Genomic DNA, 17,811 nt, shown 5'->3' on the forward strand with positions numbered 1-17,811 from the left:
AAAAAGAAATAGATAAATGACGGAACAAGATAATCGCACGCCTAGGGGGCGAGATTTCGACGTGGTCGCAGTATACCTACCTGTATACATCTCCATAGACCATGTGCTGCGGCGCTTTAAAAAAACAACACATGGACGTAGTAGCGTCAGAGTAAGACATGCAGTACAAGGTGACTTCTATTCCTACGTCTAACGATTCACAGTGAGACAAGGAGGGATGAAGGGCAAAGAGTAAGTAAGGGGGGAAATAAAGATGAAGCTGAAGGCGAGGGAATGGAGCATGTATCTCTGGTTTACACTAGGTACTCTGTACAGCGCCCTCTTCAACGTAGGCGAAGCTCGTTCCTGGCTTTGATATACTATCCACGTTTTCAGCCAACAAGCAGCTGTACTGAGTCAACTGGATCAAATAGATGTCGAACTGTGCCAGTGTTATCCTTGCAGCTCAGCTCTTGGATGAGACAGATGAGACACACACACGCGAGGCTGGCACACGCCTGCGGTGTTTAACTGCCCTTGGTGGCATAATGTGTGTGCGTGCACGATGTTTGTACGCGACTGTCAGAGGTTCAGCTGAGCATGGATGGAACATGATGAGTAGACCGGCCATGCTGGCCTGACACGAGGGCCAAATTTGCCTTCTTGGTGGAAGATGAGCTGGCTGCGGAATGCCCGGCGGCACGCTTTGGCTATTGGCTTGCGTGCTCTGTTTGAATTACTAGCATTTCTTCTGTCACCTGCTTGCTTAGACTCCCCTGCATAATTCGACGCATCTTTGTATACGTGGCGATTCGTCGGCGCATTTCTTCTCGTGGACGCTTAGGACCACAAACAGCAATAGAGTACGCCGTAAATGCAGGCTGCGTTTTCGGGGGGTCAGCCAATGGCGGCGTATTCTAACCAGTCGTATGCTGGGCTCACCTCCTTGAATGCTTTTTGTTCCGATAGCTGAGCATCCGATCCAATAGCATGGAGGCGAAGCTGAGATGGACGATGGACGTACAAACAATTCCCTGGCTAATTCGCATATAGGGTCTCCTGGGAGTCAAAGGTCTCAATTACCTGCCCGAAAATTGCATCCGGCTTTGCCTGGGCTGACGCCACGACACACGCAGCCTGTGCTTTTACGCCGTGAACCTTCGTGCCCCTACTATAGCTATACTGAGAATACTAAATCAAGTAGGTGAACGCCCGACCTAACAGATTAACACCAAGTCGTCATCATGCTTGTTAGATACAGTAAGAAATAGTAATATATCGGCCGTTCGGGCAGGAGCTTTAGCCCGCAAGTCAGAGGCGGGACATTAATCAACCTATGTAGTTGCCGCAGACAGCAGGGCTTGTCCAAGCAACAGGGTTATCATTCGTACATCGTAGGACTTGGAGAGCTACTGCTTAGAATCCCTGGTGAACTGAACTGTCGCAGGGGTGCCGATCATAGTACAGAGCAGCAGTACGGGATACTATCAATCGGCAATGGAGAAATTGGAAAGCCTGTCGACAAGGGGCTATCTCAGCACATGGTCTTGACGAACGAGCTTCGTTCTATTTCAGAGACAGCCCCAGTGTTGCCATTAAGGAGTTTGTGCTCTCATAGTAAACACGACGTGGAGATTGGGGGTTCAACTCGCCTCCTCAAACTCGCGCGGACCTTTTGCACTGCATCCGCCTATCTTGCGGCTATAGAATACGATCACCAAACAAAGACTGGGATTGTTCCTTAGCTCATGTGTAGTCAAATTTGGTGCTGAGGGACATATCATTCTGCCCGGGCCACCCTAGTGTTGGCGGCTGCCACACATCCGGGAAACTAACAGCTCAGTCCAGACCCTTCCAGTGCGGAATGCGCGTGCTAATTCTACTCCTCTAGTCTCATCGGCGAGGCACATGCATGGTATGAAGTGCTTGTTAGCTTCTCGGAGTACGAGCTGTGGTATGGCACTAGCAATGTAGCTGGTGTGGATGCCATGGTAAATTAGAAGACTTTTGATACCTCGATCCGATTGAGCAGCTAGGCTCCGAGAGCGACACGCTTGTAGCAACTTCTGATATACAATAAAAAGATGATCTGAACACGCTGATGAGACGCTATCAGCAAGACGACACAACATAGCCCACCTGGTAGTAGCTAAGATAGAGGAAAAAGAACTCAAATATGAGCCAAAAGTGCACAGGGGAGAAGAGCCCGCGACAAGACAGTACATTTCGCCAAGCCTGTATTTGGTACTTGGCGTAGGTTCGTTCACTGCATGTATGTAAGATTGAGTAATGTAGGAGAATGTCACGGTGGGCTCGCCGGACGGGGCTTCGCAGCCTTCACTCAACCCCCACTCACATCGACGAGATGTGATAGAATAATAGACGCTTGTCAGAAAATTTCCGTCTGGTTTCCTTGCCGACTACGGATTAGTGGCAATGGCCACTAGGGGCACTTCGCTTTGAGATTCCCGTTTCCGGTTGTTGCTTATCTTGCTTGGCCATGCTTTGTTTCGCTGTGGTAAAAACAAGGAGAAGCTCTTCTAGACGTGGCGTTCATTGGTCGCCGAGCCTCCCCGGGATGATACTCGGAACAACTGGCGATCGTATTATTAGCCCCTCATAGATAGACAAGTATACCCACTACATGGTAGGTGGTATTTGCTGCACTGTTCATATTGGGTACGAACTGTTGACGAGATAATTGTTTCTTTTCTTATGCTTGGCCTTGCCGTCCGTTTCTTGCTATCGCATAGCCGGATGAATTCAAGGGCTGTCACTAGGTACTGAGGATATTATCCCGCAGGAAGATTCAATTTGTTGGTGGCCTGGGGCTGTATGAGAATATGCACGTGTACTCTGTACTGAGTAGGTACTACATGCATGCAGGCCCATGACCGGGAGCCCAAATATCCCGTCCAACACGGAGCAAATGAAACTGTACCATTTCGGACTTTGTAATTTGGTTCCATCTGGATTCACAACCTAAGGCTCGCTAGCCGAAATCTGCGCCTTCCTACCGGAACAAGTCTAGATGCATGAGAACCCTTGCTGAGAACGCAAGGTTTTAGCATCTTGAAGATACTGGGAATGCTTGAGAGGGGGTTTCTTTTTGTTCTTGCTGCGTGGGGGGTTTTGAACCTACACCCCTTTTGGTCGTTTTCGCTGTGGAAAGATGCCTCAGGTGCGAGCTCTTTTCACCTCTGATATCGGTATGAGTGCGTCTGAGAAATTTCTGTGCCATTCCCCCAGATTCACACGAGGACGCACCCCTGCCCCCTCCCCCCCGGAAATTTAGCTCCTCAATAGTCCTGCGGCCATCAGAACGAAATGGAGCCCGGCGGGGGTGCGCCGTCAAGGCCACGGGAAAAGCAGATGGCCTGGGCCCTTCGAAGCACAGGTGCCCGGCTGAATCCTGGGAGCTTCCCGTTGCTTTGGACGATGCGTGATCAGTTCCTAATGACTGCTATCCTCACGATACCGCAAAGTAGCGAGTAGCAGGCCCTCTGAAAGCCCATGGTCTGACTAGTGGCCAAGTGCCCACCATGGCAGTGGGATGTCACCTACTAGATCTGGCGGAGGAGGGTTGAAGCTGTTGGTTTGGTCTGTATTTAGAAGATGACCGCTCCTCTTGTAAAATTCAGTGCCGCGTACGAACACAAACGTACCAAGACAAAGCCTCCAAGCTGGCAAAGAGACGAGTCCAGGGTTCGGCGCTGATCGTTTTTCGCTCCTTGCGGAACGGCTGCCGAGCAGGTGACAGGCATGCGATTGTGGTGACTGTTGATTCGGTTGCGAGTTTTTTATGCCTGTGCAGCGGGCGATATGGGGCATTGCTCCATAATGCACGGAGTAGATGAGGGCGTTACGGAGAATTTCGATTGGAACGTTGGAGGGGAAAAGGCCAAGCGCACGCCACCTGGTGGGTGGTGAATTAAGGTAGGTCGCAAAAAGAGCCCGGAGTTGCAAATTGGTGCCAAAAGCTGGTGGCAGTACAGTACGTGGTCCCCGCTTCGTACAGTACTATACCTACCAGTGCCTTGCTTCGAGCGCCCAACGGCAGGAATGAAGGAAGCGATTTGCCATCACCAGACCTTGCGCTCGGTTAAAATAATTTCCCGCGGCCAATGCTGGGTTTCCGGCGACATTCGACCTGCTCTGGAGACACGGCAGACTCCATGCCCTGCTCTCAGCTTGTCGCTGCCATTACGATCGCCATGCCCAGCATCAAAGAATGGGCTCTTGGCTGCCCAGGCCGCTCAGGCCGCATTTTGCAATCTGGTGCAGAGCATGTGAGTGCCAAGGCACTTGGGTTTGCCTGCCCAAGGCTGGAGAATCAATAACGTGCTGACAGAATGCAGCTAAAGGTCCGCGACGCCGCCACTTGTCACCACCAGAATATAATGTCCTAGCTGTCTGCAGCTAAGGGTTCATGCCTTCAAATGGGCGAGATGCATGGTGCGAGTACCTGTTAGGAGTAGGCAGTGCACAGATTCCGTACTCCGTCCCTGCACCAGGAGTCCAGGACTTCGTATTAGCGAGGTGGTATTGCGTACAGGTCCAGTCCTTCCTTGAATCAGCGTGTGCTCGTACAGCACTTGGGTCGAGTGTGGTTCGTTATTAAGGGGGGTTCCTTGCTCGGGGATTTCTAGACCTAACGCCATGTGCTCGTCCCAGGGTTTGCATCACTATCAGGTTTTGCGCTTCGAATGCTACATACTTTGCGACTCCTTGTACGGAGTACTCCGTACCTACTGCATCGGGCACCAGGGTGCCAGCCATGTGCAAGTGCCTAAAGCAACCAGGCTTCTCACATCTGCTCTTCACAAGGAAGTGTTCTAGTCTACGGAGTACCATGGCTACAGCTACCTTATGGAACAACGATGGCAATACTACAGAAAGTACTAGGTATCTACTCCCCTCACTCTATTCTGGAGTAGTAGTAGTACCTTTACATGCAGGCGTCATCCTACTACCTACTAGTTTGACTACTAGACAGCCTCTCGGTCTTTCGCGCCGTAGGAGCTAGTCGTTATATGACCTAGAGCTAACTCATCAGGGTCCGGGTGAAAAGAAGTGCTTATGGTATGCTATTGCAAAATTCTTGCGCCTTGATTTCTATCACACTACCACGCTTGGGATCCTAAGACTCTGTACAGCATGAGCTCTGGCTGACAGTATTGGGATATTGGTAGCATGGCATGCCCATTTCCGGGCTCGTCGAGAGATGATTCGGCTCCCCACGACAGCTGTGGACCGGGGAGACAATATTCGCCCAATAAGATGAGACGAGAAAGGAGCAACGCACTCACCACTGCAAATACGAATTTAGGTCGTGAGAACAAGACGAAATAAGAGGAGAAACCCAACTGCATCACGACGCAGAGTTTTTGCTTTGGGCACAAACAACACCATCGGTGCCGCATTAGAAGTCGTCATTAAATAAAATTGCTCCTTAAGATTATATCCTCGATGATCTTGAACGGAAAGCGAACAGAAAGCCTCCCCACCAGGTGCAATGAGGCATGCCGCCCATTCCTATCACTCCAGTGTCGATGTTCTCTATCTCTGGGCTTTGTGTCTACTCTGTGACATTTAATTGCCGTTAGCGCACATGTTAAAGCTGCTAGTCGTGGGCCGGCTCCTAGGCCGCGCTGGCTAAATGGAAACCAGGGGCTACGAAGCGAGAGCCGTGAATGGGCACCAACTAACACTAGCAGCAGGACGACTAGGTACGGAGTGGTATGACTAGCAACTAACGCGTCGTCGGGTCGGGGGATTTAGCCATGCATAGATCATCGTTCCGTTTGGGCCTTCTTTCGCATAGATGACGCATCCGGAAGGGAGACCGAGCAAGAAATGCGGAGCAATCAATGGTATCTTCATTGTACTACTGGCGTAAGTGAGACGACGTGGAGAAAAAGGGAAAGGGACCCAGAGCCTCTATGGAAGAAGCAAATAACTACAAGTATAAGAAAATGAAGGACGACGACGGATAACAACGACGCTGAGCTGGCTACCTAGAAAGGACAAACAATATCAGCGTCAGTGTCAAGGGTGCTCCGATGGAATCGTCCTCACGTAACCCCAAGGTAGTACTGAGGACTGATTAGGAGATGTCGATCGAAAAGAGATAAAGCACAGATTTGGTACAAAAACCACCGATACCAAAGAACTGGCCCGGAAGAATTCTGCACGGCCTTTGTTCATTCTCCCGGTTGCTGTCTCAGATAAGAACAAAGCGGGCAGCCTCATCCTAGTGGACGACTAGATTACATCGCGACTAAACCGGAGCCGAGTCATTGGGTCAGATTGGGTCAATGACCGCGTTACTAGCAGGTTCGGACTGCAAGGGTTTATGCAGCTTGTAGTATTTTGGGAGGAATGGGCGCCTGACTGGCATTGAAGCATCAAAGACCGCATCAAAGCGGGTCTTGTTCCTCAGCAAGCTACAGGCGTCCCTCACCTCAGAAGCTGTCTTCAGACGGCTTGGCCCCAGCCCTCTGATCTTTGCTAAAAAGGGAGATGATCCTCAAGATCCAAAGCTAGAAAGTGGGAATATGTATATCGTGACTAAGCAGCTCCCGGAGAAGAAACATGATGTCTTTTGCTAACCTACCTACGCATAGTGACGACTACTATAACAAAGGCCCTAGTGAGCATATCCAGGCGACGATGCATCGACTTCAAGTACAGTAAGAGTACAGGGTGATATCTATCCCCAACCAAGATACCACCAATAAGAGAAGCTGAGTTCGCACTGGTACTTGTGTCCTCTTCGCTAATTGGAGGGGCGGGAACAAGGATCTCTCCGTCGGGTGAATTATTAGCATCATGTGTCAATATCTGGTTTCGGGATAGCACGTCACACAGCTGCACGGGTACTCTACAAGTAATATACCTGCTTGTACGCTCCGGCTGTTCGTGCAGAGCACCCAGCCCGTAATGCAATTTACCAAGAGAAGGTCTTACTGCTACTAGCAAGCCCTCTTTACTCTCTGTGTCAGGGGTTTCTTTCAATAGCGCTGAGGTATTTGGTCGGCGATGCTCGCAGAGCGCCAATCCGCTCTAGGAGGGAAGCCCGGCGCAAAGCTTGCGTCTTCATAAATGATAATTGACATGTGGCTGATTTTCTAGCACCTGTGCGCTTCTGCGGCGCCAGAATTATTGTCTCCCCTCGGGAATCTCGAGGATAGCGAGATGCCTCAACGATCGCTGGAGAGACTCGTACGATGAAAACGCCGCTTCATGTGTGCTCTTACTGCATGAAGTATTGGTACACACTTCCGACGAGTTCAGATCAGGGCTCTCGATGATCACCTTACGTACGAGGCAACTGGTGTGTGGATTCTTACTGAGGCTCTGAAACCTAGCCAGGGTCAATTGTCTAGTGCTACCATCATCTTTCTCTCCCCTTCAGCCGCTGCGTCAAACCGCAAATACTTGTACGTGTATGCTTGTACAGTACATATCGGGTACTAGGGTGCTGCATTGGTTCGAGCAAGCGAGCGGGCTTGAATCAATCCATGCTAATCTTAGGTCTGCTCACGTATCGATGACCGTGCTTTTGGTAGGGAGCAATACGAAGTGCCTGACTGAAGCGACAGCAGTTTCTTACTTTTCGGTCTAGTAAGGCACCGGAAGATGTTTTAGGCCTTTCGCCCACGACCGGCCTGACAATTGGTACAAGCAGAGCTGCAGGCTCGACAAAGGTACTGTGGTTGGATCTGTGCCGGTACCGGTACCCGCCAAGTACCCGTTGCGTTCCCAGGCACGAGCTACTTTTTGACGTGATGGAGAAACTAATATCGGAAATCTTTGGGTCATACCAGCCGGCAAGCTGCCACGCTTTGACAAGGGGAGGCGCCGCTCCATACGCTAAATGACACGCCTCTCAAAATGCCCGCGGACCGCAGGCTGGCCCGTTCATCTCCCATCATCTTCTGCAGCCTCGGAGCACTCAGTCGGATCTTTAATACCACGGAGCTTTGGAAAAGGGTCGGGCTGAGCCTCGGGCTGAGCCTCGGGCTGGCTTTGGGTGAGACCTCGTTTCATCTCCAGGATTCGATGAGAATATAAGGGCTAGACTGTCTTATACCAATGATCTCGTTCGTACACAGTACCTTGCTCAACCGCGTCCCAGCCATTGCAGTCACATTGCTAAGCTGGAAGCCTAAAGGCATTATTGAGTGACACAAAATGGGATGAGAAAAAGCGACCCACCGACCCCAATGACAGGCCGCCACAAAACGTCATCCGGGTTGGAAGGCATTCAGCTCACATCTCAGCAAGGAGTGCAGCAATGCCTACAAGAATCTGTGCCTGAAGCCACTTGGGGGCTAACTTTGCCATTCGGTTTTTTTTCCGTTGCGACAAGGTTTACTCTTATGCTAGTACAACTGCGGATCTTCAAGCGTATGGGCACATCGGAACACAGTCGGTATATTCCTACTGCCGGCGGAGTGCATAGAATCCTGCAGCCCGCACGGACGGATTCAGAGTGGGATCGGTGTCGCCGACCTTGTCTGGCCTCAAGTTCTCTGGTGCCTTGACAAAAGTGATGGGCTCACGCTTTGACTGTCTTGCTGTCAGATGACGACGAGCAAAATGCTGGCTAGTGTCAGAGTAGGCAGGGGGATCTGTCTGTATGTTTTAGATCCCCAATGTTTCGAAGCCACAAAGCCACGCTTTCTCTGCGCAATGCGGCGGACCTTTGCTGTTTCTACAGCATTGTTATTCTTCCAGTTCCTGTCTTATTGGACACCTTGCAGTCAACGACAAAACTATACCTACACCACCATCACGCCCTTCTCTACAATGGTAGTAGTAATTGGGCGCCGGGATTCTTGGTCGCCGAGTATTGCCACTTTAACCTCCATCTAACCTCGAGATAGGAGCTTGCAAAGTCTTTGATAGACTGCCAGCAAGCTATTTGTACAACTACTAACTCACTCGGCTTCCGACCTGAATCCCGTCCTCGCGTGCCCCCATGCCCATGCGTACAGCGCCTGGGTGATTGGATGAAGACTCTTTCGGAGGACCCATGCCGTATCCCAAGAACTCAACCCAGCCTTGTCGACAAAGTCGGGTCCAATCCACAGGTCTGGGCACCAACTGGAAGATGGAGAGGGCGCTGGACTTGGTAGCCATATTTGGCAAGCAGGGCCTGGGCGCAGGGTCCGGCACGGTCCCTAATTAAGCGTCCAGCTCGTGTCATCCCCACCATGGCTCCATGATGCCACTTTGAATGTTTTAGCCGGATATGTGGCGCTTCGTAGAAATCTAGCACTCAGCGCCGGCCCGCTTAAGCAGAGGCGCCCTGGGAACACCCTCTTCGGTAGCCCAGCCTCCCAAGGTTCGTGGACCTGATCCGTGGTGGCCATTCCGTGGTCCATCTGTGATCATGAAGCCATCTCTCCGATCCGTCACCAAGGCCTTGCTATTTAGCCAACTTCCACACGCTATTGCTTGCAAAGCTTGCTAGGATTGCTAATCCCAGGTCTGCTAGCTTCCCCGACTCCCATGTAAGCTCCTAGTCTCTCAGGGCAAATGCGAGCCATGGATGTACGAGAACCAGTGTGCCAACCTTGAAAGCTCTAGGGAAGAGGAGGCAGCAGCATCTCCACTGCTATCATCGCTCACTCGCAAGCCTTTGCTTTTGTGTCTCGCGCCAGTACCACCAGGTACCTACTCCCTACATGCGCTTGGGCCGGCGCCAGACATCGTCTAGGCCTTCTACATATACCAAGAGCACCAAACTCTTTCTAGCCCTATCTTGCTCTGCCCGTCGTTGCCGATTCGATCATCACCTTGGCCGTTCGTTGACTTATCAGGCATGGCAAAAGTCGCTCACCCTTGATCGTTTTCACTGCCTGTGGTAGCATATAATTCGAGTACCAAAACTTGGTCGCTATGTGCACATAGACTACATGCTAGATGCATTTTTAGAACGCCAAGACTATCCCGGCATCTTAATTTTGGTCGGGGAACAGAGTTAAATGACAACCCTCTACAAATCGTCCCTCGGACCAACATATACATATGGTAGGGGAGAGATATCACCCAGCCAACTCCAGTTTGTCGCCTCCCGGCTGAGAGCTCCGGGTTTTAGTCTCCTTCAGCTGTATCACATCTTCCTACGCCCATGGTGCCTCTCCATCACCGTCTCTTTACCGTCCATTTCTGTGGCTACCGTCTAAGCCTTCCTTGCCTACTTCGTACGGTACCAGCAATCCTTTGTTTGCTGCCGAGCTCTCACCCCAGCCAGCACACCTCCACGAGACAGACAAGATACAATACACCCCCCCTCCACACCCAACCTCCACAGCTTTCTTCTGGTTTCCCGCCTTTCCCTTCCCAGTTCGCCCCAATCATAGCCGTCTCCAGTGTCTTATTGCGCTTGTGAAATCTCACACGCACGGCGGCCGCCTCTCCCCTCTCGAGACAAGCCAGCGGAGAATTGTCAGATAGGATTGACCGGGCAGGGATCGTCCTGGAACAAGCCATGTCCTGTCGTCTCTGATTTAACCCGCTGCAATAAGAACATTATTAGACCAGGAACTCGGTCCGTGGGTTCCCCGATTTCTCAACACTACTTGACTACGTGCTGGGCTGCCTACTTACTCTGTACAAGTAGCTCTTTGTGCTTGCAGGCTTTTCGGCGAGTAACCCTATTGTCTTTGGCCGACTGCCTTGCATCTGGCAACAGGGTCCCTTGGACTAGGCCCAAGAGTCGCACAAAAACCGACTGTAAGCCGCCAATCAGCCATTTGAGGCTGATCCCGTCGTGCTTTTCTTCTGACTCAGTCGTTCGAGCCAGCGACTTTGTCGGGTTCAGCAGCTTCAGCAGCTTCAGCTTCGCCAGAACCCGTCACTCAAGTCGTGAAACTTTACGATTTTGCTGCGGGCTGCCGTTGCATCTCGATAACCACCGACGACACGGCCGCATGCTGTATCACGAAGCGTTCTAATATCTCTGGACTTCCAGGTATCACACTGTTCCAGCGGCGCCTGTTTCACGTCGGTTGCTCTCCGCCTAGCTGGATCTTTTGGTTCCATTCTGGTTTCGAGCCCGTTAGTTGGCCTCTCTGGCTCGTGAGCGTTCCCTGCGTCCGGCTCTTGTTTATTTATCTATTTTTTTTACTTTATCTATTTTTGACTTTCTCATCCTCTGTACACCAGCCGCCGAATTGGTTTTTCTTTTCCTTTCCTTTCCTTTCTTTTAGCCGTTTATACTTCGCTCTATACTGGACAACAGATACCTGGATATCGACCTTTCCAATATACAGTCCCTTGATTTCTTCCGGCTTTCGTCGTTGACAAAAGGACGGGATTTTCCCCTCTTCCGTCTTTCGACACCTAAGCTCAAATAGCGATTCGCTGCCGATTTTTGCTTCCGAAAGCGAGCTACTCTTAATTTGCCCGTCGAAAATATATGCGGACTCAGGAGATTATACGTTCGGGAGTGGCTCATTAGAACATCTTAGGTCAAAGGGTTTACGGTTCGAATTGTCCTCTTTGCATCAACAAAAAGTTAAACTTCCCATCAATTAGGACAGGGTGCTGTTGGCGGCTCCTTGGAAAGATTTTCACGGAATATTCCATCCATGACATTTATAACACATTCTTCTAATCCAACGCCGCCCCTCGTGCCTGGGCATCGCCAAGCTTACCCTGATCCAACTCGCAGCGCCTTCGACGTCAGTTGGGCTCGGAAAGAGGCCTACCAAGAGGAGTCGGCTGTGCGGAGCAGGGCATATCCCTCACCTCCTATGTCCGGTTCTCCACCCTTGCCTCTGAGACCAGCTCAAGAGGCTGGTAGTCGAGGTAGTGAAGTTCCGGGCTATTACACTGCCTCCAGAGTTCTGGATGGCCTTCGTGGAGGTCCCACCCAACCGTCTCCTGCAAATCTTCGCGAGCAAGCCTCATCACTGGCGAGGCCGTATGCACAAGAACCAGCAATGAGGTCTCCATATGCATACCCCAGGCCTGAAGAATCGGGGAGGATTATCCCCTATGTTTCTCAGCACCACCATGGAATGCCTCAAGCGATATCTCAAACGGCGTATCCAACTTCGACGCCCTCGAATTCGGAAGGCTACCCCGTGCCTGATCGACCGCAAACTGACCCTCAGCCGTATACATCACCGAAATCTCAGAGGAAAGCGAAAGGCCATGTTGCTTCTGCTTGCGTACCTTGCAAAAAAGCTCATCTTCGGTAAGTAGAGAACGTTTGAAATATGCGTCAATGAGCATATCGTTTTGACTGTGCTGACCGCTGACACCGTCTTGTTTTAGATGCGATGGTACGTTGACTTTTGAGTTTTCCTATACGAGAAAGAAACTGCACAGGTGGTGCCGGCTGCTGGACCGCTTTTGTCGCCGCATATGCGAGCCAACTGAAGCTTTCAATGGCCTCTGGTGGAAGAGGCGTGTTCATTAGATCTACAAGCTCTTCCGGCTTTTACCGTTGGCTGGGAGGAAAGGCTCTGGATGAAGGAAATAACATGAAACGAAACTTCTGAGCTAACTGGTTTACAGCACAACGACCCTGCTCCAGATGCCTTGGCAGCGGAAAAGAAGACGCTTGTGTCGATGTTCAGCATAAAAAAAGAGGACGCCCACGTTTGCGAGACGAAAGGGATGGTAGATTCGATCCGTCTAGATATTCGAATCCACAAGAGCCGACGCTGAGAAGGCCACTCAGTATATATCCCTCGACGATGCCTGGTATCCCCCCATACGAAGACTCCCTCCGACGAAATCAGTCCTACAGACCACTCGATCCTCCATCAACCGAGAATGGCCCGCGTGTAGCATACCAAGAGCGACCTCCTGCCCAGGATCCGAACCTTTACACCGCAACTTATGAAGGCTCACCACCGAATAATATGGAGCCTCTAGCATACTTGAGCATGGATTTTGATATCGTGAAGGCATCGCCAATGTTTATGGAAATAGTCCACGCGTCGAACCCATTGGGAAATAAGCTGAGCGATATTGTTACGCCGCATCAGGCTGCTTTCCTCACCAACCTTCAAAACCAACTGTTTGAGGAACAGCGAACTTTCGAGCCGAATTACCTGCCACCTATTCTAGGCAGATTGGATATTGCTATCAAGGACTATGGATTCATGACCGAAGACGTGTCAAGATTTCGCCTCAATCATCTGGAACATTTTGGTTTTGTTGGATACGACGGCTATACTAGAACATTCCCTCTCCGCTTTGGGCTTGCAAAAGAGGGATCATTCTATTTTATTGTGTTTTTATTGAGCCTGCGAGAGCTTCACCCACAGCTCCCTCCGCCAGGATCTTCGCACCCGCATGCGCAACATTCTCAGCAATCACAACACGCTCAGCAATCACAACACGCTCAGCAATCTCAACAGGCGCAGCATGCTCAAAATGTGCAGCGCTCGCAGCGTCTGCAGCGTGCTCGAGAGTCTAGCTCATCCTATCATCGTTCATCAGTATCGCACCAAGCGGCTTACGGTGATCAACCAGCTTCTTCTTCGGCCGAGTCTTACCGACATCGCCATAGTGACGGTTCCATTCGATCGCCATATAATCCAGCTGTTTCGCACGCTAATTCCAGCTCGGGAGCCCCATCTTATACTCCGCCACAATACTCTGCGTCAAGTTATCAGACATCCCAAAGCGAATATATTCCTGCCAGTCAACCTCAAACTCAGCCCTCTTATCAGCTGCCTCCAATTCGTGCGGAGACAGATCACAGACCCTCTTCTCGAGAAGTCAACTGGTCCAATGCTGATCGACCAAGACGGGTTGACATTGGCGGCTTACTAGAGCAACCCGGCGATATCAATAGGCGTTAGCTCTGTTTGACTGTTCGACACATAGACTCGACTCTTAGGAGCGAGTCAGTTGTCCCAACATCTCGACAGAACCACATACACGTCAGACAACGGAGTGCATGTCCACTGAGCAGGGCCATCTTGCATATTACTCTTGTTTGACAATTTGATCATCAGCGCCGGCGCTTCGAGCTGATTGTTTGGTTTTCATTTCAAATATCTGAAAACAGAATTTTGAAATTCCAAACGAACTCAGCGATGTTATTATTCTGATCTTGTCCTGTATCACTGATTCGTGGATGAACTTCAATGTTTGCAATCTTATCAGCGAAGTACGGGGTAACTGCCCGCCTGCAAAAAGCTCATGCGACTGATTCTCTCTTTTTTTTCTATTTTCTTTGTTCTTGGCCTCTTCCTTATTTCCTTTTTGTTGACGTTTCGTCTCTGTTTCCCCTATATTTCTTTCAGGCACAACGGCAAAAGGGGGCGGCGGATTGGAAGCGGTGATTTTTGGAGAGGAAACACTGAACTGAATGATTAAGCGTAGCGCTATGTCTTTTGATTGTTATTTGGGCTTATTTGGGCTATATGGAGTTTATTTAAGCAAGAGCCATTTTTTTTTTCTACTTTTTTTGACGTTAGTTGCAATAGCATTTGGGAAAGCTTTGCAAATCTTGGGCTAGGGCAACAAAGAGATGGTTAGGCGGCATACATGTATGGTCATGCCAGCTGCGAGGATCAAGGCATAGACACTGGGGTGGATTCGTTTTTGTCACGCATTGAATAGGTCTAATATGTGGCAGGGAGGGCTGATTTTGGCTTACAACTATAGCCTGGTGGTTATTTATTAGTACGAACAATGTATTTGTTAGCAGTTTCCTTGTTATATCAAGTATGCATCTGTCTGAAATCTCCTGATATCTGTTAGCGCTCATAGTACAGCGCATATTACAGTACGGTGTTGATACAAGAACTTCTATTCCGGCAAGAATCTAAAATTTGCAGCAATGCAGAAGGAGGCAAAAGGCTACAATGTCCCACAGATCAGATTTGATCGGAATATAGCTCAATGTACATGGCTTTCGTTATAACAGGCATGTCTTCTCTTGTTTTGGATACTAATCGATCCTCTCGAAGCATGATTTGACGTTCGTGTACAAAAGCAAGGTACCTCTTACGAGTCACGTGCAAACGTGGAAACTTCGCGTAGTAAGCCAAGTACTAACTCGACGTTGCTTCCACCGCTTCAATCTCGAGAAGAATTGATACGAATGAGATGGAGATCTCCCGACCTTCGTCTTGTCTTTTCCCTAATTACTGTTGAAAATCTGTTTCGTTTATATGGGTAGCTCTGCCCAGGCTTCTCCTCTGATACTGGCGTTATTTGCAATGGTTCATGCATGAAAGGTTACGAAATTGCTCGGATGTGATTTACTCATTCAGTTGGAGAGAACTGTCAAATTGAAAGCGGTCATGGATAATATGGAAATTGACAGCGCCCCGAGCGGGACCAAGAGAAAGGCGGAGGAAGAACACGAGGCTCAGAAGCCTGCGCGAAGAATTAGGGTGGGTACAACGTTATGTCCCTCTTCGTCTTCTTTGACCGGATTTGAGAGTCTAGAGGATTCCAATATTTATATAAACAGTTGTTGGTTGGCTAACTTTGCCTGTTGTGAATAGGCTCTTGACCCTGATGTGGTCAACAAGATTGCCGCCGGCGAGATTATCGTGGCTCCTGTTCATGCGCTCAAAGAGTTGGTTGAAAATGCTGTGGATGCAGGCTCAACGTCCCTTGAGATTCTGGTTAAAGATGGGGGCCTGAAAATGCTTCAAATCACAGATAACGGTGGCGGGATTGAGGTATTTCGACTTTTATCACCCAAATGCTCGTTCATACAGCAGCTGACCCCCCCTTCTTTAATGTCCAACAGAAAGAAGACCTAGAAATTTTATGTGTGCGCCATACAACATCCAAAATCTCGACGTTTGAAGACTTGTCATCTATCGCCACCTATGGATTCCGCGGCGAGGCCCTGGCCAGTATTAGCCACATTGCTCATCTTACGGTAACGACGAAGACCAAGGACTCGCCTATCGCTTGGCGTGCGCATTACCTGGATGGAAAGCTGGTTCCTGCGAAGCCAGGGCAATCTGCCGAACCCAAAGGAGTTGCTGGGCGTCAGGGCACCCAAATTACAGTGGAAGATTTGTTCTTCAATGTGCCAACTCGTCGGAGGGCATTTCGATCCTATGCCGACGAGTTCAACAAGATTATTGACATGGCCGGCCGATATGCGATTCATTGTAAAGGTGTTGGCTTTACTTGCAAAAAAGCGGGCGAGGCCTCCAACGCTCTCTCTGTCCAAATGCAGGCAACAGTGATAGACCGCATCCGTCAGATCCATGGCAGCAACGTCGCCAATGAGCTCATAGAGCTATCTGTTTCTGATGACCGATGGGGTTTCTCTGCCAACGGGTATGTGACAAATGCCAATTATCACATCAAGAAGACGACATTGCTCTTGTTTATCAACCACCGTTGCGTTGAATCAACCACCATGAAAAAGGCATTAGAACAAACATATTCCGTCTTCCTGCCCAAGGGCGGCCACCCTTTCATCTATCTTAGCCTGGAAATCGATCCGGCCAGGGTAGATGTCAATGTTCACCCTACCAAGCGGGAGGTTCATTTCCTCAACGAAGAGGAGGTGATCCAAGCTATCTGCCAGAAAATTGAGTTGGAGCTCGCTACTGTGGACACGAGTCGAACATTTATGACGCAGACGTTACTACCGGGAGCCAAACCTGTTGAGTCTTTGGATGAAGATGACAGCGATGCCACTCCCAAGTTTACTACGCCCGCTCTTAGAAAGATACGGCGAAACTCGAATGACCTTATCCGAACAGATAAATCTCAGGGGAAAATAACGGCTTTGTTTTCGCCGGCGGGAACTGTTGACAAAACTGGCTCTCCCGCTAGAGCTCTAGAAGATGAAGCATGGGCTATCCCAGAGCCAGTCAAGTACGAAACAACGGATCGTGAGCAGGTACAATGCCGCCTTAAGAGTGTCAAGGAACTACGCCAACAAGTTCGCGACGAGATTCACCACGAGCTAACGGAGATTATTGCTTCTCACACGTTTGTCGGTGTAGTTGACGAAGGACGGCGACTGGCTGCCATTCAGGGAGGCGTAAAACTGTATTTGATAGACTATGGGCACACGTGCTTTGAGTACTTTTATCAGCTCGGCCTCACGGATTTCGGTAACTTTGGCGTTATCAATTTCAGCCCGCCTCTGGACCTGCGAGAAATTCTCAAAATCGGGGCCGAAGTCGAAAAGGAGGCCATGGGAGCCACCGACGACGAACTCAATGTCGACTCGTTAGTCGCAAAAGTAGCGGATCGGCTCATTGAACGAAGAGAAATGCTCCAAGCGTACTTTTCTCTCGAAATTACCCCCACAGGCGAGTTGGTATCCATCCCGCTCCTCGTCAAAGGCTATACGCCATCCCTGGGCAAGCTTCCACGGTTTCTCATCCGTCTTGGACCTCATGTCAGCTGGGACGATGAAAAAGAGTGCTTTCAGACTTTTATCACTGAGTTGGCAACGTTTTATGTCCCGGAGGCACTGCCCACATCTCCCGAGGGAAAAGATGAAAGCGGAGATAAAGCAGAACACGGAGATGATGACGACGCGACCCTCGAAGAAGTGAGGACGAGAAGGCAGCACGTCAGGTGGGCTGTCGAGCACATCTTCTTTCCGGCGTTTAGGTCACGGCTGGTAGCGACGAAGAGGCTCATGGACGGAGCTGTGTTGGAGGTGGCTAGTTTGAAGGGACTCTATAGGGTTTTTGAGCGGTGTTGATGAATGGGTTTACGTTTAAAGGAAAGGCGCATTTGAAAGTTTCAATTGTTTTAGCTCTATCATTTTTATCCATCTCATGGCGTATTATGCGATCTATTTATTTCTTGTCGCAATCTTCTTTGTGATCATATCCAATACAAATATACATCTAC

The 17,811-nt window shown here is 50.0% G+C and overlaps 8 protein-coding genes across 8 annotated transcripts; 5 read left to right on the forward strand and 3 right to left on the reverse strand.

Annotated features, from left to right (window-relative positions):
- Positions 1-3,542: 3,542 nt before the first annotated feature.
- TGAM01_v201713 (hypothetical protein) lies at positions 3,543-3,909 on the reverse strand (the record flags this gene model as incomplete). The annotated part of the gene is made up of 2 exons (XM_024548825.1): positions 3,543-3,568; positions 3,645-3,909. Coding segments are annotated over 2 exons (291 nt in total), but the record flags the coding sequence as incomplete, so codon positions are not given.
- On the forward strand, positions 3,820-4,388 carry TGAM01_v201714 (hypothetical protein; the record flags this gene model as incomplete). Its single annotated transcript, XM_018805860.1, has 3 exons — positions 3,820-3,898; positions 4,150-4,268; positions 4,338-4,388. The coding sequence occupies 3 exons, from the start codon at positions 3,820-3,822 to the stop codon at positions 4,386-4,388; spliced, it is 249 nt and encodes an 82-aa protein (XP_018660814.1).
- A 714-nt stretch (positions 4,389-5,102) lies between these two features.
- On the reverse strand, positions 5,103-5,402 carry TGAM01_v201715 (hypothetical protein; the record flags this gene model as incomplete). The annotated part of the gene is made up of 1 exon (XM_024548826.1): positions 5,103-5,402. The coding sequence occupies one exon, from the start codon at positions 5,400-5,402 to the stop codon at positions 5,103-5,105; it is 300 nt and encodes a 99-aa protein (XP_024406437.1).
- Positions 5,403-8,424: 3,022 nt separating this feature from the next.
- Positions 8,425-9,126, reverse strand: TGAM01_v201716 (hypothetical protein; the record flags this gene model as incomplete). Its single annotated transcript, XM_018805861.1, has 2 exons — positions 8,425-8,586; positions 8,929-9,126. The coding sequence occupies 2 exons, from the start codon at positions 9,124-9,126 to the stop codon at positions 8,425-8,427; spliced, it is 360 nt and encodes a 119-aa protein (XP_018660815.1).
- A 1,253-nt stretch (positions 9,127-10,379) lies between these two features.
- Positions 10,380-10,612, forward strand: TGAM01_v201717 (hypothetical protein; the record flags this gene model as incomplete). Its single annotated transcript, XM_024548827.1, has 2 exons — positions 10,380-10,544; positions 10,610-10,612. Coding segments are annotated over 2 exons (168 nt in total), but the record flags the coding sequence as incomplete, so codon positions are not given.
- Positions 10,613-11,582: 970 nt separating this feature from the next.
- Positions 11,583-12,500, forward strand: TGAM01_v201718 (hypothetical protein; the record flags this gene model as incomplete). Its single annotated transcript, XM_018805862.1, has 3 exons — positions 11,583-12,193; positions 12,274-12,281; positions 12,328-12,500. 3 exons carry the CDS (start codon positions 11,583-11,585, stop codon positions 12,498-12,500), a joined length of 792 nt encoding a protein of 263 aa, XP_018660816.1.
- A 198-nt stretch (positions 12,501-12,698) lies between these two features.
- On the forward strand, positions 12,699-13,814 carry TGAM01_v201719 (hypothetical protein; the record flags this gene model as incomplete). The annotated part of the gene is made up of 1 exon (XM_018805863.1): positions 12,699-13,814. One exon carries the CDS (start codon positions 12,699-12,701, stop codon positions 13,812-13,814), a length of 1,116 nt encoding a protein of 371 aa, XP_018660817.1.
- Positions 13,815-15,275: 1,461 nt separating this feature from the next.
- On the forward strand, positions 15,276-17,659 carry TGAM01_v201720 (hypothetical protein; the record flags this gene model as incomplete). Its single annotated transcript, XM_018805864.1, has 3 exons — positions 15,276-15,359; positions 15,474-15,653; positions 15,725-17,659. 3 exons carry the CDS (start codon positions 15,276-15,278, stop codon positions 17,657-17,659), a joined length of 2,199 nt encoding a protein of 732 aa, XP_018660818.1.
- Positions 17,660-17,811: the final 152 nt, after the last annotated feature.

The sequence above is a fragment of the Trichoderma gamsii genome, assembly GCF_001481775.2.
Source record: "Trichoderma gamsii strain T6085 chromosome Unknown Scaffold_4.2, whole genome shotgun sequence".
Taxonomy (NCBI): Eukaryota; Fungi; Ascomycota; class Sordariomycetes; order Hypocreales; family Hypocreaceae; genus Trichoderma; species Trichoderma gamsii.